General features: G+C 33.7%; 6 protein-coding genes and 2 pseudogenes across 9 annotated transcripts; all 8 read right to left on the reverse strand.

Annotated features, from left to right (window-relative positions):
• Positions 1 to 179: 179 nt before the first annotated feature.
• LOC18614184 ((+)-neomenthol dehydrogenase-like) lies at positions 180 to 2,278 on the reverse strand. 2 transcript variants are annotated; one of them, XM_018114105.2, is made up of 6 exons: positions 2,124 to 2,278; positions 1,864 to 1,924; positions 1,506 to 1,752; positions 1,282 to 1,350; positions 965 to 1,141; positions 180 to 803 (listed from the first exon to the last, which is right to left on the reverse strand). In XM_018114105.2, the coding sequence occupies exons 2-6, from the start codon at positions 1,881 to 1,883 to the stop codon at positions 426 to 428; spliced, it is 891 nt and encodes a 296-aa protein (XP_017969594.2). In that variant the 5' UTR covers positions 1,884 to 1,924; positions 2,124 to 2,278; the 3' UTR covers positions 180 to 425. The 2 variants fall into 2 exon arrangements, with proteins under 2 accessions (XP_017969594.2, XP_017969593.2); XM_018114104.2 differs by having other exon boundaries at positions 1,864 to 1,917; positions 2,124 to 2,258.
• Positions 2,279 to 4,971: 2,693 nt separating this feature from the next.
• On the reverse strand, positions 4,972 to 7,181 carry LOC18614185 (short-chain dehydrogenase/reductase 1-like). 2 transcript variants are annotated; one of them, XM_007051816.3, is made up of 5 exons: positions 7,021 to 7,181; positions 6,572 to 6,818; positions 6,350 to 6,418; positions 5,656 to 5,829; positions 4,972 to 5,552 (listed from the first exon to the last, which is right to left on the reverse strand). In XM_007051816.3, exons 1-5 carry the CDS (start codon positions 7,038 to 7,040, stop codon positions 5,169 to 5,171), a joined length of 894 nt encoding a protein of 297 aa, XP_007051878.3. In that variant the 5' UTR covers positions 7,041 to 7,181; the 3' UTR covers positions 4,972 to 5,168. The 2 variants fall into 2 exon arrangements, with proteins under 2 accessions (XP_007051878.3, XP_088659081.1); XM_088802955.1 differs by having other exon boundaries at positions 6,935 to 7,089.
• A 497-nt stretch (positions 7,182 to 7,678) lies between these two features.
• On the reverse strand, positions 7,679 to 9,469 carry LOC18614186 (short-chain dehydrogenase/reductase 1-like). Of its 2 annotated transcripts, XM_018123000.2 has the most exons (5): positions 9,324 to 9,469; positions 8,993 to 9,239; positions 8,723 to 8,791; positions 8,345 to 8,518; positions 7,679 to 8,240 (listed from the first exon to the last, which is right to left on the reverse strand). In XM_018123000.2, the coding sequence occupies exons 1-5, from the start codon at positions 9,341 to 9,343 to the stop codon at positions 7,857 to 7,859; spliced, it is 894 nt and encodes a 297-aa protein (XP_017978489.2). In that variant the 5' UTR covers positions 9,344 to 9,469; the 3' UTR covers positions 7,679 to 7,856. The 2 variants fall into 2 exon arrangements, with proteins under 2 accessions (XP_017978489.2, XP_007051879.3); XM_007051817.3 differs by having other exon boundaries at positions 8,993 to 9,469.
• A 476-nt stretch (positions 9,470 to 9,945) lies between these two features.
• On the reverse strand, positions 9,946 to 11,947 carry LOC18614187 (short-chain dehydrogenase/reductase 1-like). Its single transcript, XM_007051818.3, has 5 exons — positions 11,820 to 11,947; positions 11,473 to 11,719; positions 11,214 to 11,288; positions 10,592 to 10,768; positions 9,946 to 10,516 (listed from the first exon to the last, which is right to left on the reverse strand). Exons 1-5 carry the CDS (start codon positions 11,837 to 11,839, stop codon positions 10,142 to 10,144), a joined length of 894 nt encoding a protein of 297 aa, XP_007051880.3. The 5' UTR covers positions 11,840 to 11,947; the 3' UTR covers positions 9,946 to 10,141.
• A 1,458-nt stretch (positions 11,948 to 13,405) lies between these two features.
• On the reverse strand, positions 13,406 to 14,261 carry LOC148764815 ((+)-neomenthol dehydrogenase pseudogene; annotated as a pseudogene).
• Positions 14,262 to 14,635: 374 nt separating this feature from the next.
• LOC148764816 (short-chain dehydrogenase/reductase 1-like) lies at positions 14,636 to 16,653 on the reverse strand. Its single transcript, XM_088803029.1, has 5 exons — positions 16,497 to 16,653; positions 16,150 to 16,396; positions 15,898 to 15,972; positions 15,278 to 15,454; positions 14,636 to 15,203 (listed from the first exon to the last, which is right to left on the reverse strand). The coding sequence occupies exons 1-5, from the start codon at positions 16,514 to 16,516 to the stop codon at positions 14,829 to 14,831; spliced, it is 894 nt and encodes a 297-aa protein (XP_088659155.1). The 5' UTR covers positions 16,517 to 16,653; the 3' UTR covers positions 14,636 to 14,828.
• A 1,352-nt stretch (positions 16,654 to 18,005) lies between these two features.
• Positions 18,006 to 19,043, reverse strand: LOC148764817 ((+)-neomenthol dehydrogenase-like; annotated as a pseudogene).
• Positions 19,044 to 19,309: 266 nt separating this feature from the next.
• On the reverse strand, positions 19,310 to 21,328 carry LOC148764818 (short-chain dehydrogenase/reductase 1-like). Its single transcript, XM_088803003.1, has 5 exons — positions 21,172 to 21,328; positions 20,824 to 21,070; positions 20,572 to 20,646; positions 19,952 to 20,128; positions 19,310 to 19,877 (listed from the first exon to the last, which is right to left on the reverse strand). The coding sequence occupies exons 1-5, from the start codon at positions 21,189 to 21,191 to the stop codon at positions 19,503 to 19,505; spliced, it is 894 nt and encodes a 297-aa protein (XP_088659129.1). The 5' UTR covers positions 21,192 to 21,328; the 3' UTR covers positions 19,310 to 19,502.
• Positions 21,329 to 22,613: the final 1,285 nt, after the last annotated feature.

The raw sequence follows: 22,613 nt of genomic DNA on the forward strand, positions 1-22,613 counted from the left end.
TCTCCATCAACCTCAATTAGAACACGTATTAACACCCACTGGTGTCAAATGTCTCCTAATTTTCCAGGACAATTTTTAATAATAGTATAGATGAATAGATCTTTTTCTTATGCTATGAGTTCCATTTGGAAAGCAAGACATACAAAAGGTCGGAGCAAGAGAAGCTTGTACTAGCAGACTGCAAGAACACCACGCATTAATTATTCTCCCAAATGCATTTTTTACAGTGAGACTCTTAAACCTGTTCATAAACCACACAGAAGACAAATATCATAAACATGCACAAGCTAAAACTTAGTGGCTTTTTTGTACTCAAGCATTCGACACCTAGATTATGTAACATTAATTCAGACTCTTGAACCTATTCAAACCCCCCTTTTCCCAAACCACAAGCTAAGCTTGTTTGAAAGAAGCAGCTAATTTGATCAAAAATCTGACTCTTGCATCCGATGAAAGAAGAGACCAGAAGGGCCACCATTAGGCAACAATGCTAATCTCACAGCATTCCCAGCACCTTCTTCAACAGTTAAGATCCCACAGTTGTAGTTGATGTCTGTTTTAACAAAGCCTGGGCAAACACAGTTGATGCAGAAACCGGGGTACTTCTTAGCCAGGATCCTTGTGTAGGCATTCATAGCTGCTTTAGAAAGTATATAGGCTGACATAAAAGTAGGCCAGCCCTTAGCTTCCAATGAACCCTCCTTGAAATCTTTCAGATACTGGCTCAATACCTCATCCACTTTCTCTTCTGTAAGATTTTCAGCATCACTGAAGACTGCTTTAGCCCATTCATTTGATACTTTCTGAATCAGAATTAAAAGAAAATTTAAATTTGATTATTATAAAATACTTTTATGTTCCTTCTTTATCACTGTCCTGAAAGTAACAAGTTCATTGAAAAATAATCTGCATCAATTTTATGCTGAAAAGCTCTGACCGGCAAAGGGTTTTGCATCGTGTTTACCTCTAACCTTCCCATGAAGGAGGAAACATTTACGATCCTTGGTGAATCAGATTTCTGGAGAAGGGGAATAAGCGATTCACACATTCTTTTGGCACCATAGTAGTTTGTCTCAACGCATTCCTCAGACAACTGGGATGTTTGAGTCATTACCTCACTCCAGTTTAGTTGTATACCAGGCTGCATCGATGAGTGGAACTTAGATATTCTAAGAGTATATTCTAAATCATCTTCAGACATTAAGGATGGTTTTTTGGATCAACCTTGTATTGTTCACTACTTAATTAGTACTTATAACTTTGTCTTATACAGGAGATTACCTTACCAAACCCTGCAGCTCTAATAGCATCAGCATCGGCTTCTACGCCACTAATTCCTGCATTATTCACCTGCACAAGACCCCAGCGTCTCTCATCATTCAATCAAATGAACAGGTAAAAGAATTAAAAAAGAAAAATAAAGGGGAGGGGAGGGGGGCAGATTAACTGAAACATTCATATTAAAGAGATTCCAATTTTGCAGTAAGTTGGAACTGAAATAATACCAAAATATCAAGCTTTCCAAATTGTGTTTTGATGAAGTCTACCAAAGGAGCAATACTGGCAGGATCTGCAACATCGAGTTGATGAAAAACTACATTATCAGATAGGCCGCACTGTTTCAGCTTTCCAACAGCTTCAAGACCCCTCTTCTCATCTCTAGCAGTTAACAACACCGTGATTCCGTTTGAAGCTAGCTGTTTACATATTTCCAATCCAATTCCCTTGTTTGCACCAGTAACCACTGCATATCTGAGAAAAAAAAGAAATATGGTTCAGAGAATTAAAAACAGAACAAAGGTTATTGGTGCTGTGTTACCCTGAAAGCGTGGAGACAGCACATATGGAAGCCAAAATTACTACCTCTTCGTTACTTCTGCCATTGATAAGGAGAAATAGAAAGAACCCTCTTCTGGCCTGCACTCTGGAAGTTAGAAAATATGTCGGAACCCTTTTTTAAAAAAGGAAGAACATGAACACTGACAAAACTTCATTCACTTGCATCAACAGCTGATACATCTATTTATAGTATACAGTAACCGACATAACTTAAATTAAATCTAGTTACAAATTAACTAGTCATTAGTAAACTAGAAACCATGGGCAGCAGTATGATTTTTTACCAAATGACAGACATATTTTGACAGAATTGCAGCTCTGACATTGCAATGCGTGCTCAAGTCTTTCATGCTCAAAAAAGTCAGCCTACCATTTAATGTGCCAAAAACATATCCTCAGCCTCTACAAAATAAGAAGCAACGTACTTGTTGCTTTCGGGGTGCTTTTCTTCTTATGTTTATCTGGTTTATTTTATTTTCTTTTGTGGTTACATGATTGCCTAGATTTAATGGAAGTGGAAAACCCCACGTAACCAATTTTTTGTGGGCGATAGACGACAAAAGGAAGGATAGGTCCAAGCAGCTCATAAATAAGACTCATTTTTTTCAAAATAGAAGTTCCCAATTCATATTTTTTTAAATAGGAAGATGTACTTCATACTTACTTTTTAGACTCCATATTTTTTTTTGCTTGGCCAATCATCAAATATAACAAATTCAAATATGAGAAACATAATTTGAGTTTAATAGTTCAAGAAGATTATTCAAAGACTAATATCGTTATATTTTTATGCTAGTGACTCAAGGTAAACCTTTCCTTGAATTTAAACACGTTCAAGATCTTTATAAATAAATTATGTTTATTCAATACATTTTTTAAAATAATTTTCTAATATATATACCACTCATCGGTGATTATAAATTATTTACAATTTGAAAATTGAAAATCATATGATGAATTCAGTTTTTTTCATCAATTTTATGTTAAAAATTCTCTTAATATTCCTTTTGCATTGCTTTCCCACTTTTATTGGGCATCCCATCTTCTCTTCGTTGTTTTTTAGCTTCTTCATCTTAGTCGTCAATCTCTTTACAAGTGGTATAAAAATCCTTATGTTTTAAATATTGCTAATGCTGAGGATCAAAATATGTAGTTGTGTTTCTGAAGTTATACATCAAATTCCTTAAAATGTTAATAGGTCGAAGACTAGTTTTATAATATACAATTATTTTCAAAATGGCAAAAGGGAGGAATGCATGACTTAAAAAAGCAAAGAATTGACAATTGTGCAGTGACACATAAATTGGTAATGAACTGGTTACTTGGAGCATATCTACCAGTGCCATTGAAATGCAATATTATGCTGTACTTCCAATCAACTTTTCAACTCCAAAACTATCCCAAGCATAGGATCAATGATCCAATCAAACACATGTAAGTTTTCTTGTTGTGCACTTAAAAGCTCTAATTTGTTACTCTCTAAAAGTTGCCTCTAAAAGCTTAACAATTTTTTTTTTTGAAGTGCTAAGAACAAGTATATAAAATGTTTTCAATAACAGCATAAACATAAGATGTTTTAACGAAATCTAGCATGGTTGCTCAACTTTTCTAATAAGTTTTCCAGTTTTCAAGGTAATTTTTTAATCAAGAACTTCACCTAATAAAAATCTTCAACTTTTGAGTCGCAAATCAACTCAACAATTGTATCTTATCTGGATAAAAGCTTAATTAACAATTTAAATGAGTTTTTTTTAATAGGTAGAGAGTGGTGTTGCAACAAGTAAAACAAAATATGTTGGAAACAATAATAGGAAGATTAAAGTCATTTTTAAAATATTGAGTGTTGTGACAATGGGTAATAGATATAATGGTAAAAAGAGAGGTGGAAAAGCAAAGGATAAAGTAGGAGAAGAGCTCGGAGAATTTAGAGGTAATATTTAAAAAGAGGGAGAGACTATTGATTTTCCCAAAATGTGTGTTCTTTAATGAATTGTTTGAGCTCATATATATAGGTCACGTAGGAGGATTACTCTAGAATACTTGATTTAATTGGAGTAGTCTAGTAGGGTAGTGAGTTTTCTAGATATTCAAGCCACTATTAGCATAGTGGGTTTTGTGACATTCAGAATGTGCCACTTGCTATTCAAGAAAGAGAAAAGTAAAAAATATTTGTATTTCATAGAAAATTTTTTCAAAAAAATTTAACTACATCTATATTTGAATCAACTAGTCAAAATTTTCAAAACATCTCATCAGTAAAATTAATTCGTAAAACCTATCAATTGTCTTGGGTTACTTTAATTGGTTTTTAAGATTGACATAGTTGTTTTACTCGTTTGTTCTTTCTATATTTATATGCTTTAAATTAATTTTATTTTATATAATGTCAAAGAGATAGTATGATAGCAGTCAAAATCAAACAAATACAAACAACAATTCTAGAAATTTCATACATGATTGATGAAATTTTCTTGATCTTGCTTGTTAGATAGTTTGTTAATATTTGTCTTATTGATGAAGAGTTGTGACTAAAGAATTGCAAATAATTACCTTATTAAATATAACTTTTAAATAGTTGTATTATGAAAGGTTGTTAAATATAATTTTTATGAACAGTTGTATTATAAAAGGTTATTAAAAATAATTGTTTAGAAACAATTGTATTATGAAAGGAAATAGTTTTTGAATTGTCTTGTTATAAAAGGAAATGACTGTTTATATTAAAAAAACGTGTACCTTTATTTATTATATAAACAAGGTTTTTACATTCTCATTTTCATAATTCTGATAAGTGTGTTAAAAACTTTATTGTATCATTGAGGTTGAAAAAATATCTTAAAGAAAATGTTTTATTCACTTCCTCAAAATCATACTCTTCTTTCTTCTCAAAATTTCTAACAATGTATGACTGATGTAATTTTCTTTATTTTTTGCTTTTGTAATTTTTTAGTATGTTCATACTTCTATTGTCATCAACGATCTGATTCCACAAATTTCCTCAAACCAAAATAAACAAACAAATAAATGTTGTTACAATCAAATGCTTCGTATCCTACGCAATCTCCCAGGGAATACTTCCACGTTCAAACACAAAGTTTTATTGGTGCTAACTGAGAATAAATTAATCGTTGGTTTTTTGTGGTAAGACCAAGATTATTTAATTAAGCAAGCACATTGTTTGAAGACCATCATTACATCCACGGTGGCCTGGCAAAAGAAAGTTACACCACACAAGATTTCTTATGCATGTTAATTGTACTGGACAAAATGAGAGGAAATGGAAGCTGCGTTGCATCTCTGATGAGATTGCATTATTTATGGCACTAGTATCAATTTTCTGAGTCGAAACTTGCAGGTTCACTCCGATTGAAGAAAAGGCCAGAAGGACCACCGTTTGGCAAGAGTGCTAACATAACAGGACTCGCGGCCCCTTCTTCAACAGTTAACTTACCCGTATTGAAATTTATATCTGTTTTGACATGGCCGGGGCAAACACAGTTGATGCAGAAATTCGGATACTTCTTGGCCAGAATTCTTGTGTGAGCATTCATGGCTACTTTTGAGACTGTATAGGCAGAGAGGGCGGTTGGCCAACCTTTACTTTCTAGTGAACCCTCCTTAAAATCTTTTAGATATTCAGCGACCAAGTCGTCCAGTTTCTCTTCTGTGGTAAAACCCGTTGATATTCCTTTGAGCCGTTCACCGGTCATACGCTGAAACAATGGTGAGAAGAAACTTTCTGGTCAATCTTCTATTATAGTATCAGAAAGCCAGGAATTATTTCTTTAGAGGGTTATGTTTCTGTAAGGATTCTACCTTTACCATGACCACAGAGGAGGAAACATTTACAATCCTTGGTAAGTCAGATAACTGCAACAAGGGAGCAAGTGCTTCGGCTGTATTTTTAGCGCCATAGTAGTTTATCTTCAGGCATTCTTCTGCTGCCTCGTAGGTTTGACTTACTTTACTCCAAATGGTACTTGAACCTTCCTATATTTCATATTTGTAACAAGAAACTCAGGTTGTCAGGCTTTCTGAAAGACATAATAAACGAAGCCCAAACAAGTAAAAAGCCTTTCCTTTATTACTACTGAAAAAAAACAGGACTGAACTGCTGTTTCCCATTGGTCAAATATCATCTTGCTGAATATCTTTAAGGCTAATTGTACAATCTGAGAATCCAATTAAGCAACCGTTCGACCACTTTTACCTTGACCGAATGAACTTTCAAACTCCAAATTAAAGCATGGATACGTGTGAGATCATGGGCTGTGAGACTTTCCATTTAACTTAAAATGTGAAATTGTTAGGTAAGAATTTTAAGAATAGGATTTAGTAATTTCTAAGTTCTAACTCCAGTTTAGTTGTGCAGCACGCTGCATCAATGAATGAAACTTTGATATTCGAAGAGTATTCTAAAGCATCTTCGGACATTAAGGACAGGTTTTTTGGATCAAATTGTATTATTCACCACTAAGTACTTATAACCTTGTCTTATTTAGGAGATTACCTGAGCAAAACCTGCAGCTCTAAGAGCATCAGCATCGGCTTCTACGCCATTAATTCCTGCATTATTCACCTGCACAAGACTCCAGCGTCTCTAATCATTCAATATCAAATGATAAAGGAAAAGAGCTAAAATAGAAAATAAAAAGGGGTGGGAGGGCAGATTAACTGAAAATTCATACTAAAGAGATCCCAATTTTGCAGTAAGTTGGAACTGAAATGATACCAAAATATCAAGCTTTCCGAATTGTTTTTTGATGAAGTCTACCAAAGAAGCAATACTAGCAGGGTCTGCAACATCAAGTTGATGAAAAACTACAGTATCAGATAGGCCGTACTGTTTCAGCTTTTCAACAGCTTCAAGACCCCTCTTCTCATCTCTAGCAGTTAACAACACCGTGATTCCTTTTGAAGCTAGCTGTTTACATATTTCCAATCCAATTCCCTTATTTGCGCCAGTAACCACTGCATATCTGAGAAGAAAAGCAAAAATGGTTCAGAGAATTAAAAACAGGACAAGCACTACAGATGCTATGTATTAAAGTGGTGATAAAGAAATCTCAAATCTGGTAAGTTGAGAGCATCCTGCCTACATAAGTAAAGTAAGTGCCACTCCATCCAAAATCAATTGATTTCAGGTTGAATGTCCTTTCCTATCGAAGAAAAAATTACTACCTCTTCCTTACTTCTGCCATTGATGAGGAGAAATAGAAAGAGCTCTCTTCTGGCCCTCTTCTGACTGGTCTGGACTCTGGTAGTGAGAAATAAGAACCCTCCTCTGTTTTTTGTGGTGTGCAGGAATATGCAAATATAGTTGTGGTGGAAAAACCCAGGTTACCAATTTGTACGGGGCAATAGCTAATAGAAGGATCATCAGTTCAATCAGCTTACAGAAAGGGACCTACACAATGATTTCTTCAGTTCATACTTGCTCTTTAGACTATTTTTTCAATCATTAAACATAACAAGTCACATATAGTGGTACAAATATTTTAATGAGAAACATATACTCATGTCTTAAAATTTGTATTATTTAAGTATACTGCTTTATTCTATCAATCTCCTATAGATTTAACACTTTAAATTAATAGCTAAGAATTAGTTCATTTATCTAAAGTCTAACAGTTTAGATATTCAAATTTTACCAAATACTACTACTTATTAGAGACCATACTTCAAGCGGAAAGTTTCAGAAATTTTTTTTTTATTTTCTTGAAATTAATTACCTCTCAAGATGATGGGTAAACCTAATTTTTCTCATTTTAGTGAAATTTAAACGAAAAATGCTTAGAAATAACAAACCAAAATTCTAGTCCTATGCAAATTGTCCACTGTGCATTAACCATATGGTGTAATTGACCCACATAAATTGGGAATTTACAAAACAAACTTTGCAAAAGAAAGTTACACCACAAGATTTCTTATGCGATTTCATTGTACTGGGACAGGATGAGAGAAAACGAAAGCTGCGTTGCATCTCTGGTGAGATTGTATTATTTATAGCAGTAGCATCAATTATCTGAGTCGAAACTTGCAGGTTCATTCCGATTGAAGAAAAGGCCAGAAGGACCACCATTTGGCAATAGTGCTATCTTAACAGGACTTGCGGCGCCTTCTTCAACAGTTAACTTACCAGTATTGAAATTTATATCTGTTTTGACAAAGCCAGGGCAAACACAGTTGATGCAGAAATTCGGATACTTCTTGGCCAGAATCCTTGTGTGGGCATTCATGGCTACTTTTGAGACTGTATAGGCAGAGAAGGCGGTTGGCCAACCTTTACTTTCTAGTAAACCCTCCTTAAAATCTTTCAGATATTCAGTGAGGAAGTCGTTCAGCTTCTCTTCAGTGGTAAAACCAGTTAATATTCCTTTGAGCCGTTCACCGGTAGTATGCTGATCAACAAAGGTGAGAAGAAACTTTCTATTCAATCCTCTGTCATAGTATCTGAAAGCCAGGAATTACTCTTTAGAGGGTTTGGTTTCTGTAGGGATTCTACCTTTAACATGACCACAGAGGAGGAAACGTTTACAATCCTTGGTAAGTCAGATAACTGCAGCAAGGGAATAAGTGCTTCGGCTGTTCTTATAGCGCCATAGTAGTTTGTTTTCAGGCATTCTTCTGCTGCCTCGTAAGTTGCACTCAATTTACTCCAAATGGTATTCCAACCTTCCTATATTTCATATGGGTAAGAAGAAACTCAGGTTGTCAGGCTTTCTGAAAGACATAATAAATGAAAGCCTAAACATTTCAAACTTTGGAAAAACTGTTGATGGATATCAAACAATGAATAGATAAATAGATAAATAAGTAAAGACACCCTGAACTTTTCAAATTTTGGTGAAGGAGACATAAATGATCAGTCCTGATGACTTACCTGAGCACCGGAAATGTCTGAAGCGTTTAAAGCATCAATGTTTACTCCTACTATCCCGGCATTGTTCACCTGCAGGAGGTCAAATTTTAGTCTCAGAAAATCAAAAACTTTTAATTAGTAGGTTTTATTTCCTGGAATTATGGGCAGGGAAAGAGTCATTGTATATTAAGAGAATCTCTTTCATCACCCAAAATCAAGAAAAGAAATAAATGTATTAAAAAAAAGCAGGATTCTGGCAAATATGGTATGGTATGGTATGTATGTTGATACCAAGATATCAAGCTTCCCAAACTGTTTCTTCACAAAATCTGCTAGAGAAGCGATGCTTGCAGGGTCGGCCACATCAAGCTGGTGGAAAACTAGATGATCCGAGAGACCAGAGTGTTTCAGATTTTCAAGAGCCTCAAGACCCCTTTTCTCATCTCTAGCAGTTAACACCACCGTGATCCCTTTACAGGCTAACTGCTTACATATTTCAAGTCCAATGCCCTTGTTTGCCCCTGTCACAACTGCATACCTGACAGAAGGAAAAGAACTCAGCAACCAGAAAGGCATGTTACTGTATGGCAAATAGAGAACCTCCATGAAAGAAAATTGCTACCTTTGCATGGACTCCGCCATGATTAGCGAGTGTGAAACAAAGAGAAGTTAGCGGGGTTGCCTCAGGTTTTCTTAAAGACCCTATCTCTTTTGCCTGGCCAATAGTTGCACTGATGAACACAACAGAAAAGATTCGTAATTACTTGGTTTCATTCTCAAAACAAATTACTTAATGTTTTGATGTCTTTTCAGAATTCTCTTTTTATGGTTTCTTTCATTTTCTCCGCTTATGCAAGTGGGACACCATTTGCAAACAGAAACGGAGGTGGTAACTTTATGTTGCTTGTGCTTTTGCTTGAGCTGTTTGATTCACTACAAATCAAAGCAGATTGGAGGAGTCTCCAGCATATTTGGACATATACTTCATAATAATTTATTAAATAATTAAGAACTCCATATTATTTTAATAATTGGGAGAAGTTATGTTTCATATGACATTTTTTTTTCTCAACAATGTTTAATTGGCCAGCTCGTTCCATTCTTGCTTATCAAAGTAGGACCTGATTGCACACAAGAAAATGGAATCAACAACATCCTGTTGCTTAGCCTTTTGCTTGATCCATTAACCTAACTAATATTTCACCTAAACTTCTAGTTTTCAAATCAGAACAGAACAGAGAACATGACAAACATAGATCTTATCTTATAAATTTTTGTAGAATATTTCTACATTCATAGGAATCAAGTTTGGCAAAGAAAATTACATCATTTGGAATTTTAAAGCTTTCTTATTGTACTTGATAATGAGAGAATGTGAACATCGTCCTCATGTACTAGTTTCACCTCTCTGATGAGATTTCGCTATTTTTGTCAGTAATCTCATTCATAGGATGCAGGTTCACCCTCCATGAAAAAGAGGCCAGAAGGACCACCATTGGGCCAGAGTGCTAACTTAACAGGAGTCGCAGCACCTTCTTCAACAGTTAACTTACCAGTATTGAAACTCAAATCTGTTTTGACAAAGCCAGGGCATACACAATTGATGCTGAATTTTGGGTATCTCCTGGCTAGAATCCTTGTGTAAGCATTCATGGCTACTTTTGAGACTGTGTACGCAGAGATACAAGTTGGCCAACCCTTACTTTCTAATGAACCCTCCTTAAAATCCTTTAGAAACTCAGAGAGTAACTCATCGAGTTTCTCTTCTGTATCAACATCCCTAAATACTCCTTTGAGCTGTTCACTCGGTATATTCTGAGACAAAGTCACAAGAAACTTTGTGGTCAGTTTGGAATTTTTTCTGTTTAAGTGTTGGTGTCAACATAGTACCTTTAACTTGCCCCAGATAGAGGAAACATTAACAATCCTTGGAGAGTCAGATAACTGGAGCAAAGGAACAAGCGCTTCAGCTGTTCTTTTAGCGCCATAGTAGTTTGTGTGAAGGCATTCTTCTCCTCCCTCGTAAGTTTGAGTCAGCACTTTACTCCAAACGGTTGTCAGATCTTTCTGCATTTATAAGAGAAACTCAATTAGTAAAGGATCTTGGAAGACATAATAACACACAATCCCAAACCCACAAGTAAACTGCCTTGCATCCATTAAAATTGAATGAACAAAACAGGTCTGACGCACAGTTTTTAATTGCCAGATCTCTTCTGGCTGAATATCTTAATAGGCTAGTTGTTCAAATTGAAGACTAATTTTGTCTTGACCAACTTCGAAACTTCAAGCACACTTCAGATCATGGGGCTATGAGACTTGTCACTTAACATTTTGTTTCTTTTTTTCTTTTTTGTGAACTGAGAAATCAAAGTTACATAATTGTGAAGTCCCCGTTTATAATCATTTCCTGTCATTTCAAGGGAGGTCCCAAAGTAATTAAACAAATAGGAAGTGGCAAGTTTCAAACTTGGTCAAAGAGAAACAAATTCTTTCCAGATAGCTTAATTACCTCAGTAGCAGAAATACTTGAAGCTCTTAAAGCATCATAGTTCACTATACTTCCCAATATACCAGCGTTATTCACCTGCAGAAGCTCAAACATTCCAGTCACATATAGTATTTATTTTTGGTACTCCACTCACATATATTTTGGATATTTCCCTTATTGCAAGTTTGAGAATCTGTCATCCTATATTTATATAAAAAATATATATATATATACATAGTACAAAATAGCAGGTAACTGGCTACATGACATAAGTTGATACCAAGATATCAAGCTTCCCAAATCTGTTTTTCACAAAATCAGCCAAATAAGTGATGCTAGCAGGGTCTGCCACGTCCAGCTGGTGAAAAACTAGATGATCAGAGAGACCAGAGTCTTTCAGCTTTTCAAGAGCCTCAAGACCCCTCTTCTCATCCCTAGCAGTTAAGACCACCATGACCCCTTTGGAGGCCAACTGCCTACATATTTCCAGTCCAATCCCCTTGTTTGCCCCTGTAACAACAGCATACCTGACAGGAGAAAAAACAAAACAAAACAAAAGTAAAGGGTGTTAGAGCTTTGGACTCAATGGGGTGACAAATACAAAATCGCCATGAAAGAAAAAGCTACCTTTGAAAGGACTCCGCCATTAAGAGGGAATTGCTTTAGTGGATACAGATCAAAGAGAAACTAAATGGATTGCTTCGGCTTCTACCTGAGGGTCCGTTTGTTTTGCATTACAATATTTTTTAAAAAACGTTTTCAGCCTTATGCTTGTTTGACAAATAAAAAATTAATTTTAGATGAAAATTATTTTGTTAGTCAATAAAGCTCTTGAAAGGTACAAGATATTTTTCATAGAATAGTCAAAATATTTTTATAGTAGCTTTTTGAATATAAATTTGATAAATATTAATATTTAATTTAAAATATTAAAAAATAAAAATAAAAATATTTAATTTTTGAAAATTAATTTAAAATATTAATTTTTAAATTATACAAAACTATTAAAATTAAAAAATATTTTTTAGTGAAGCCATTTAATACAATTAAATTTTTAATTTATAAATAGAATAAATCTTATTAATAATTATAATAAAAATATTTTAATGATCATTATTTGATGAATATACATCTATAATAAGTTTAAATCTTGCTAATAATTATAATAAAAAATATTTTAATAATCACCATTTAATAAATACATATTTGTAAGTATAGATTTTGAATACCTTATACAATTGATGAATATTTATATTTTTACAGTTATAATAAAAAGGTGATAAATTAAATTTTTTTAAAAAAATTAGAGTTTATTTTCATAACAAATTTATGGTTACATGCTTTAAAAAATATCATTATTTATTTTATTTATTTTCATTTTTATTCTTAATTTTGATATCAAATTAATAAAAATCAAATATCAATATTATTTTGTAATAAACTCTTATTTATTATTTTAGCAGCTAAATAACTCCACCTTCATGAAAAATATTTTTCATAAAATGATCCAAACAATAAAAAATATTTTTAATAATTTATTTAAATAATAAAAATATTAAATTTTTCTATAAAATATTTTTTTAACAAATTATTTTTTTATTATCAAATGATGCTAAATTTATATTTTTCTTTAATTTTCTCCGCCATACGTTAAAGTGTGGAGCCAAGAAAGCGATATGGCAACTTCATGTTTCTTGTGCTTTTGCTCCAGCCGTTGGATTCAGAGTTGGCCAGGAGATGCTAATATTTCATTAGACTTTCACCCCTTTCATTAAGGCTTTTTACTCCTCTAATCCAAGCAGAGCCGAGCACTCTCTAACGTATCTACCATAGCTTATTAAAAGTTTATTAAACGTTTAAGAACTCCATATGTTTGCACCGACAAAGTAAATTTAGCTGTCTATTCTATGATATTAGGGACTGTAGAACCTGTATGGCAAAACAGGTACATCTCCGCTGTCTTTTCCATGCCTTAGGTGTGAGCTGTCAAGGCCAAAAGCCTAGTGACAGTTAAATATCTGAGATAGGTAAAATAGAAACATAGCCCACAAATATTCAATTGGCAACAGAGCTTTCATTAGCATTTAGCAGTCCTTTTAAGTTGATTTTTTTCTCATTTTTGTTGTGCATATATAGAGAGGAAGTACAGAGAAAGTGGCACATGGCGAAGTGTTGTTTTCATCCTCGCCAAAGTCGTAAAGGATCATTTTCCTTCAAAAATCGGAAACTTCTTGGCGATTGAAGAAAAGGCCTGAAGACCCAGCACTAGGTAGCAACGCCAGTCTCACTACATTCTCTGCTCCTTCTGCAGCAGTTAAGTAGCCAGTGCCGCCAGTTATATCCGTTTTGGCAAAGCCTGGGGCAACACAATTGACCCAGAAACTGGGGTCCTTCTTGGCCATCACCCTTGTGCATAAGTTGGTCCAATATAAGTTGGCCACCCATCGGATTTCATCCTTCCCTCTTTGAAATCTTTTAGAAACTCGTTCAAAACTTCTTCAACTCTCTCTCCTGTGAGGCTTTCGATATCGCTCAACACTCCCTTGGCCCATTCATTGGACAAAGGCTGAACCAACAAGACAAAAAAAAAAAAAAAAGAAAACTTCTGCTCAAAAGTCAAAACAAGTAATCATTTATAAATGTTTGAAGCTAAGACAATTAGCATAGCAATGCTGAAACAGAGTTTTGATGAAAATGGAAATGACAGGGACAGAATGGGATGTCAGTGTGTTTTATCCATTTTCAACTCTAAGTCATCTACTTCAGTACTTTTTGTATGACTAAACCTACATTTCAAGACCAAGACAAAGACACAGATGGTTTTCAAACTAGATCCATCGTCTCTCGAGGATACTAAAACTTCTACATTTCAAGGTTCTTTACCTGCAGTACTCCAAGATACGAGGTAACGTTTACAATACTTGCGGAATCAGATAGCCGGAGGCAAGGAGCAAGTGCCTCAACCACTCTTTTTATACCATAGTAGTTCTTTTTCAGGCACTCTTCTGCTAGCTCATAAGTTTGTGCAGTAATAATCTCATTCCAGACTTGATCCCCAGCTGGCGGCATCCAGAAAGGATTTTTACTTTGTTAGCAATTCTTTTGAGTAAGCAGATTGTTAATAACTTTTAACAATAGAGCAAATTATGGGGTATATATCGGTATCTAATTCTAGCAAGGCGGTAACTTGAAGCTAGTTTGGATGGGAAAACATTCCCATGAATTTGGAATATAAATTTTGCTTGATGTCCCTGTCAAGGATTTAAGTGGGTGAGATTGTGATATTCACATCCTACATCAAATATGAGTATAATTATTAAAACTTATGTAATAATCTAAGTTCATTATTACTAATAATTTGAACTTGATCTTTTAAGAGTCTTATGGTTTAAATCCGAAAAATTGCTGGACCAATGAACATGACAAATATAAAAATATAGATATCTTATAAACAGATCTTATTTAACTTTTTGTAGAATATTTCTACATACATAGGAATCAAGTTTGGCAAAGAAAATTACATCATTTGGATTTTTAAAGCTTTCTTATTGTACTTGATAATGAGAGAATGTGAACATCGTCCTCATGTACTAGTTTCACCTCTCTGATGAGATTTCGCTATTTTTGTCAGTAATCTCATTCATCGGATGCAGGTTCACCCTCCATGAAAAAGAGGCCAGAAGGACCACCATTGGGCCAGAGTGCTAACTTAACAGGAGTTGCAGCACCTTCTTCAACAGTTAACTTACCAGTATTGAAACTCATATCTGTTTTGACAAAGCCAGGGCATACACAATTGATGCTGAATTTTGGGTATCTCCTGGCTAGAATCCTTGTGTAAGCATTCATGGCTACTTTTGAGACTGTGTACGCAGAGATACAAGTTGGCCAACCCTTACTTTCTAATGAACCCTCCTTAAAATCCTTTAGAAACTCAGAGAGTAACTCATCGAGTTTCTCTTCTGTATCAACATCCCTAAATACGCCTTTGAGCTGTTCACTCGGTATATTCTGAGACAAAGTCACAAGAAACTTTGTGGTCAGTTTGGAATTTTTTCTGTTAAGTGTTGGTGTCAACATAGTACCTTTAACTTGCCCCAGAGAGAGGAAACATTAACAATCCTTGGAGAGTCAGATAACTGGAGTAAGGGAACAAGCGCTTCAGCTGTTCTTTTAGCGCCATAGTAGTTTGTGTGAAGGCATTCTTCTCCTCCCTCGTAAGTTTGAGTCAGCACTTTACTCCAAACGGTTGTCAGATCTTTCTGCATTTATAAGAGAAACTCAATTAGTAAAGGATCTTGGAAGACATAATAACACAATCCCAAACCTACAAGTAAACTGCCTTGCATCCATTAAAATTGAATGAACAAAACAGGTCTGACGCAGAGTTTTTAATTGCCAGATCTCTTCTGGCTGAATATCTTAATAGGCTAGTTGTTCAAATTGAAGACTAATTTTGTCTTGACCAACTTCGAAACTTCAAGCACGCTTCAGATCATGGGGCTATGAGACTTGTCACTTAACATTTTGTTTCTTTTTTTCTTTTTTGTGAACTGAGAAATCAAAGTTACATAATTGTGAAGTCCCCGTTTATAATCATTTCCTGTCATTTCAAGGGAGGTCCCAAAGTAATTAAACAAATAGGAAGTGGCAAGTTTCAAACTTGGTCAAAGAGAAACAAATTCTTTCCAGATGGCTTAATTACCTCAGTAGCAGAAATACTTGAAGCTCTTAAAGCATCATAGTTCACTATACTTCCCAATATACCAGCGTTATTCACCTGCAGAAGCTCAGACATTCCAGTCACATATAGTATTCATTTTTGGTACTCTACTCACATATATTTTGGATATTTCCCTTATTGCAAGTTTGAGAATCTGTCATCCTATATTTATAAAAAAATATATATACATAGTACAAAATAGCAGGTAACTGGCTACATGACATAAGTTGATACCAAGATATCAAGCTTCCCAAATCTGTTTTTCAAAAAATCAGCCAAATAAGTGATGCTAGCAGGGTCTGCCACGTCAAGCTGGTGAAAAACTAGATGATCAGAGAGACCAGAGTCTTTCAGCTTTTCAAGAGCCTCAAGACCCCTCTTCTCATCCCTAGCAGCTAAGACCACCATGACCCCTTTGGAGGCCAACTGCCTACATATTTCCAGTCCAATCCCCTTGTTTGCCCCTGTAACAACAGCATACCTGACAGGAGAAAAAACAAAACAAAACAAAAGAAAAGGGTGTTAGAGCTTTGGACTTAATGGGGTGACAAATACAAAATCGCCATGAAAGAAAAAGCTACCTTTGAAAGGACTCCGCCATTAAGAGGGAATTGCTTTAGTGGATACAGATCAAGGAGAAACTAAATGGGTTGCTTCGGCTTCTACCTGAGGGTCCGTTTGTTTTGCATTACAATATTTTTTAAAACACGTTTTCAGCCTTATGCTTGTTTGACAAATAAAAAATTAATTTTAGATGAAAATTATTTTATGAGTCAATAAAGCTCTTGAAAGGTACAAGATATTTTTCATAGAATAGTAAAAATACTTTTATAGTAACTTTTTGAATATAAATTTGATAAATATTAATATTTACTTTAAAATATTAAAAAATAAAAATAAAATATTTAATTTTTGAAAATTAATTTAAAATATTAATTTTTAAATTATACAAAACTATTAAAATTAAAAAATATTTTTTAGTGAAGCCATTTAATACAATTAAATTTTTAATTTATAAATAGAATAAATCTTACTAATAATTATAATAAAAATATTTTAATGATCATTATTTGATGAATATATATTTATAATAAGTTTAAATCTTACTAATAATTATAATAAAAAATATTTTAATAATCACCATTTAATAAATACATATTTGTAAGTATAGATTTTGAATACCTTATACAATTGATGAATATTTATATTTTTATAGTTATAATAAAAAAGTGATAAATTGAAATTTTTTTAAAAAATTAGAGTTTATTTTCATAACAAATTTATGGTTACATGCTTTAAAAAATATCATTATTTATTTTATTTATTTTCATTTTTATTCTTAATTTTGATATCAAATTAATAAAAATCAAATATCAATATTATTTTGTAATAAACTCTTATTTATTATTTTAGCAGCTAAATAACTCCACCTTCATGAAAAATATTTTTCATAAAATGATCCAAACAATAAAATATATTTTTAATAATTTATTTAAATAATAAAAATATTAAATTTTTCTATAAAATATTTTTTTAACAAATTATTTTTTTATTATCAAATGATGCTAAATTTATATTTTTCTTTAATTTTCTCCGCCATACGTTAAAGTGTGGAGCCAAGAAAGCGATATGGCAACTTCATGTTTCTTGTGCTTTTGCTCCAGCCGTTTGATTCAGAGTTGGCCAGGAGATGCTAATATTTCATTAGACTTTCACCCCTTTCATTAAGGCTTTTTACTCCTCTAATCCAAGCAGAGCCGAGCACTCTCTAACGTATCTAACATAGCTTATTAAAAGTTTATTAAACGTTTAAGAACTCCATATGTTTGCACCGACAAAGTAAATTTAGCTGTCTATTCTATGATATTAGGACTGTAGAACCTGTCTGGCAAAACAGGTACATCTCCGCTGTCTTTTCCATGCCTTAGGTGTGAGCTGTCAAGGCCAAAAGCCTAGTGACAGTTAAATATCTGAGATAGGTAAAATAGAAACATAGCCCACAAATATTCAATTGGCAACAGAGCTTTCATTAGCATTTAGCAGTCCTTTTAAGTTGATTTTTTTCTCATTTTTGTTGTGTATATATAGAGAGGAAGTACAGTGAAAGTGGCACATGGCGAAGTGTTGTTTTCATCCTCGCCAAAGTCGTAAAGGATCATTTTCCTTCAAAAATCGGAAACTTCTTGGCGATTGAAGAAAAGGCCTGAAGACCCAGCACTAGGTAGCAACGCCAGTCTCACTACATTCTCTGCTCCTTCTGCAGCAGTTAAGTAGCCAGTGCCGCCAGTTATATCCGTTTTGGCAAAGCCTGGGGCAACACAATTGACCCAGAAACTGGGGTCCTTCTTGGCCAGCACCCTTGTGTATGAGTTGGTCCAATATAAGTTGGCCACCCATCGGATTTCATCCTTCCCTCTTTGAAATCTTTTAGAAACTCGTTCAAAACTTCTTCAACTCTCTCTTCTGTGAGGCTTTCGACATCGCTCAACACTCCCTTGGCCCATTCATTGGACAAAAGCTGAACCAACAAGACAAAAAAAAAAAAAAAGAAAACTTCTGCTCAAAAGTCAAAACAAGTAATCATTTATAAATGTTTGAAGCTAAGACAATTAGCATAGCAATGCTGAAACAGAGTTTTGATGAAAATGGAAATGACAGGGACAGAATGGGATGTCAGTGTGTTTTATCCATTTTCAACTCTAAGTCATCTACTTCAGTACTTTTTGTATGACTAAACCTACATTTCAAGACCAAGACAAAGACACAGATGGTTTTCAAACTAGATCCATCGTCTCTCGAGGATACTAAAACTTCTACATTTCAAGGTTCTTTACCTGCAGTACTCCAAGATACGAGGTAACGTTTACAATACTTGCGGAATCAGATAGCCGGAGGCAAGGAGCAAGTGCCTCAACCACTCTTTTTATACCATAGTAGTTCTTTTTCAGGCACTCTTCTGCTAGCTCATAAGTTTGTGCAGTAATAATCTCATTCCAGACTTGATCCCCAGCTGGCGGCATCCAGAAAGGATTTTTACTTTGTTAGCAATTCCTTTGAGTAAGCAGATTGTTAATAACTTTTAACAATAGAGCAAATTATGGGGTATATATCGGTATCTAATTCTAGCAAGGCGGTAACTTGAAGCTAGTTTGGATGGGAAAACATTCCCATGAATTTGGAATATAAATTTTGCTTGATGTCCCTGTCAAGGATTTAAGTGGGTGAGATTGTGATATTCACATCCTACATCAAATATGAGTATAATTATTAAAACTTATGTAATAATCCAAGTTCATTATTACTAATAATTTGAACTTGATCTTTTAAGAGTCTTATGGTTTAAATCCGAAAAATTACTGGACCAATGAACATGACAAATATAAAAATATAGATATCTTATAAACAGATCTTATTTAACTTTTTGTAGAATATTTCTACATACATAGGAATCAAGTTTGGCAAAGAAAATTACATCATTTGGATTTTTAAAGCTTTCTTATTGTACTTGATAATGAGAGAATGTGAACATCGTCCTCATGTACTAGTTTCACCTCTCTGATGAGATTTCGCTATTTTTGTCAGTAATCTCATTCATCGGATGCAGGTTCACCCTCCATGAAAAAGAGGCCAGAAGGACCACCATTGGGCCAGAGTGCTAACTTAACAGGAGTTGCAGCACCTTCTTCAACAGTTAACTTACCAGTATTGAAACTCATATCTGTTTTGACAAAGCCAGGGCATACACAATTGATGCTGAATTTTGGGTATCTCCTGGCTAGAATCCTTGTGTAAGCATTCATGGCTACTTTTGAGACTGTGTACGCAGAGATACAAGTTGGCCAACCCTTACTTTCTAATGAACCCTCCTTAAAATCCTTTAGAAACTCAGAGAGTAACTCATCGAGTTTCTCTTCTGTATCAACATCCCTAAATACGCCTTTGAGCTGTTCACTCGGTATATTCTGAGACAAAGTCACAAGAAACTTTGTGGTCAGTTTGGAATTTTTTCTGTTAAGTGTTGGTGTCAACATAGTACCTTTAACTTGCCCCAGAGAGAGGAAACATTAACAATCCTTGGAGAGTCAGATAACTGGAGTAAGGGAACAAGCGCTTCAGCTGTTCTTTTAGCGCCATAGTAGTTTGTGTGAAGGCATTCTTCTCCTCCCTCGTAAGTTTGAGTCAGCACTTTACTCCAAACGGTTGTCAGATCTTTCTGCATTTATAAGAGAAACTCAATTAGTAAAGGATCTTGGAAGACATAATAACACAATCCCAAACCTACAAGTAAACTGCCTTGCATCCATTAAAATTGAATGAACAAAACAGGTCTGACGCAGAGTTTTTAATTGCCAGATCTCTTCTGGCTGAATATCTTAATAGGCTAGTTGTTCAAATTGAAGACTAATTTTGTCTTGACCAACTTCGAAACTTCAAGCACGCTTCAGATCATGGGGCTATGAGACTTGTCACTTAACATTTTGTTTCTTTTTTTCTTTTTTGTGAACTGAGAAATCAAAGTTACATAATTGTGAAGTCCCCGTTTATAATCATTTCCTGTCATTTCAAGGGAGGTCCCAAAGTAATTAAACAAATAGGAAGTGGCAAGTTTCAAACTTGGTCAAAGAGAAACAAATTCTTTCCAGATGGCTTAATTACCTCAGTAGCAGAAATACTTGAAGCTCTTAAAGCATCATAGTTCACTATACTTCCCAATATACCAGCGTTATTCACCTGCAGAAGCTCAGACATTCCAGTCACATATAGTATTCATTTTTGGTACTCTACTCACATATATTTTGGATATTTCCCTTATTGCAAGTTTGAGAATCTGTCATCCTATATTTATAAAAAAATATATATACATAGTACAAAATAGCAGGTAACTGGCTACATGACATAAGTTGATACCAAGATATCAAGCTTCCCAAATCTGTTTTTCAAAAAATCAGCCAAATAAGTGATGCTAGCAGGGTCTGCCACGTCAAGCTGGTGAAAAACTAGATGATCAGAGAGACCAGAGTCTTTCAGCTTTTCAAGAGCCTCAAGACCCCTCTTCTCATCCCTAGCAGCTAAGACCACCATGACCCCTTTGGAGGCCAACTGCCTACATATTTCCAGTCCAATCCCCTTGTTTGCCCCTGTAACAACAGCATACCTGACAGGAGAAAAAACAAAACAAAACAAAAGTAAAAGGGTGTTAGAGCTTTGGACTTAATTGGGTGTCAAATACAAAATCGCCATGAAAGAAAAAGCTACCTTTGAAAGGACTCCGCCATTAAGAGGGAATTGCTTTAGTGGATACAGATCAAGGAGAAACTAAATGGGTTGCTTCGGCTTCTACCTGAGGGTCCGTTTGTTTTGCATTACAATATTTTTTAAAACACGTTTTCAGCCTTATGCTTGTTTGACAAATAAAAAATTAATTTTAGATGAAAATTATTTTATGAGTCAATAAAGCTCTTGAAAGGTACAAGATATTTTTCATAGAATAGTAAAAATATTTTTATAGTAACTTTTTGAATATAAATTTGATAAATATTAATATTTACTTTAAAATATTAAAAAATAAAAATAAAATATTTAATTTTTAAAAATTAATTTAAAATATTAATTTTTAAATTATACAAAACTATTAAAATTAAAAAATATTTTTTAGTGAAGCCATTTAATACAATTAAATTTTTAATTTATAAATAGAATAAATCTTACTAATAATTATAATAAAAATATTTTAATGATCATTATTTGATGAATATACATTTATAATAAGTTTAAATTTTGCTAATAATTATAATAAAAAATATTTTAATAATCACCATTTAATAAATACATATTTGTAAGTATAGATTTTGAATATCTTATACAATTGATGAATATTTATATTTTTATAGTTATAATAAAAAAGTGATAAATTAAAATTTTTTAAAAAAATTAGAGTTTATTTTCATAACAAATTTATGGTTACATGCTTTAAAAAATATCATTATTTATTTTATTTATTTTCATTTTTATTCTTAATTTTGATATCAAATTAATAAAAATCAAATATCAATATTATTTTGTAATAAACTCTTATTTATTATTTTAGCAGCTAAATAACTCCACCTTCATGAAAAATATTTTTCATAAAATGATCCAAATAATAAAAAATATTTTTAATAATTTATTTAAATAATAAAAATATTAAATTTTTCTATAAAATATTTTTTTAACAAATTATTTTTTTATTATCAAATGATGCTAAATTTATATTTTTCTTTAATTTTCTCCGCCATACGTTAAAGTGTGGAGCCAAGAAAGCGATATGGCAACTTCATGTTTCTTGTGCTTTTGCTCCAGCCGTTTGATTCAGAGTTGGCCAGGAGATGCTAATATTTCATTAGACTTTCACCCCTTTCATTAAGGCTTTTTACTCCTCTAATCCAAGCAGAGCCGAGCACTCTCTAACGTATCTAACATAGCTTATTAAAAGTTTATTAAACGTTTAAGAACTCCATATGTTTGCACCGACAAAGTAAATTTAGCTGTCTATTCTATGATATTAGGACTGTAGAACCTGTCTGGCAAAACAGGTACATCTCCGCTGTCTTTTCCATGCCTTAGGTGTGAGCTGTCAAGGCCAAAAGCCTAGTGACAGTTAAATATCTGAGATAGGTAAAATAGAAACATAGCCCACAAATATTCAATTGGCAACAGAG

This window comes from Theobroma cacao, chromosome 1 (genome assembly GCF_053813885.1).
Source record: "Theobroma cacao isolate CCN51 chromosome 1, ASM5381388v1, whole genome shotgun sequence".
Lineage (NCBI taxonomy): Eukaryota > Viridiplantae > Streptophyta > Magnoliopsida > Malvales > Malvaceae > Theobroma > Theobroma cacao.

Excerpts from the sequence above, each read along its gene's own strand:
- LOC18614184 (XM_018114104.2), bottom strand. The coding sequence starts at position 2,164 with ATGTCAGAGCTGCAATTCTGTCAAAATATGTCTGTCATTTG. Across the intron at positions 1,753-1,863 it reads ATGGCAGAAGTAACGAAGAG|ATATGCAGTGGTTACTGGTG; the intron begins GTAGTAATTTTG and ends TTTTTTTCTCAG. Across the intron at positions 804-964 it reads CCTTCATGGGAAGGTTAGAG|AAAGTATCAAATGAATGGGC; the intron begins GTAAACACGATG and ends ATTCTGATTCAG.
- LOC18614185 (XM_088802955.1), bottom strand. The coding sequence starts at position 6,963 with ATGGAGTGGCACTTACTTTACTTATGTAG. Across the intron at positions 6,419-6,571 it reads TCGGAAAGCTTGATATTTTG|GTGAATAATGCAGGAATTAA; the intron begins GTATCATTTCAG and ends AGTCTTGTGCAG. Across the intron at positions 5,830-6,349 it reads GAGCTGCAGGTTTTGCTCAG|GAAGGTTCAAGTACCATTTG; the intron begins GTAATCTCCTAA and ends TATGAAATATAG.
- LOC18614186 (XM_007051817.3), bottom strand. The coding sequence starts at position 9,307 with ATGGAGGTTCTCTATTTGCCATACAGTAACATGCCTTTCTGGTTGCTG. Across the intron at positions 8,792-8,992 it reads TTGGGAAGCTTGATATCTTG|GTGAACAATGCCGGGATAGT; the intron begins GTATCAACATAC and ends GACCTCCTGCAG. Across the intron at positions 8,241-8,344 it reads CCTCTGTGGTCATGTTAAAG|CATACTACCGGTGAACGGCT; the intron begins GTAGAATCCCTA and ends TTTGTTGATCAG.
- LOC18614187 (XM_007051818.3), bottom strand. The coding sequence starts at position 11,839 with ATGGCGGAGTCCTTTCAAAG. Across the intron at positions 11,289-11,472 it reads TTGGGAAGCTTGATATCTTG|GTGAATAACGCTGGTATATT; the intron begins GTATCAACTTAT and ends GAGCTTCTGCAG. Across the intron at positions 10,517-10,591 it reads CTATCTGGGGCAAGTTAAAG|AATATACCGAGTGAACAGCT; the intron begins GTACTATGTTGA and ends ACTTTGTCTCAG.
- LOC148764816 (XM_088803029.1), bottom strand. The coding sequence starts at position 16,516 with ATGGCGGAGTCCTTTCAAAG. Across the intron at positions 16,397-16,496 it reads ATGGCGGAGTCCTTTCAAAG|GTATGCTGTTGTTACAGGGG; the intron begins GTAGCTTTTTCT and ends TTCTCCTGTCAG. Across the intron at positions 15,204-15,277 it reads CTCTCTGGGGCAAGTTAAAG|AATATACCGAGTGAACAGCT; the intron begins GTACTATGTTGA and ends ACTTTGTCTCAG.
- LOC148764818 (XM_088803003.1), bottom strand. The coding sequence starts at position 21,191 with ATGGCGGAGTCCTTTCAAAG. Across the intron at positions 20,647-20,823 it reads TTGGGAAGCTTGATATCTTG|GTGAATAACGCTGGTATATT; the intron begins GTATCAACTTAT and ends GAGCTTCTGCAG. Across the intron at positions 20,129-20,571 it reads CAAGTATTTCTGCTACTGAG|AAAGATCTGACAACCGTTTG; the intron begins GTAATTAAGCCA and ends TTATAAATGCAG.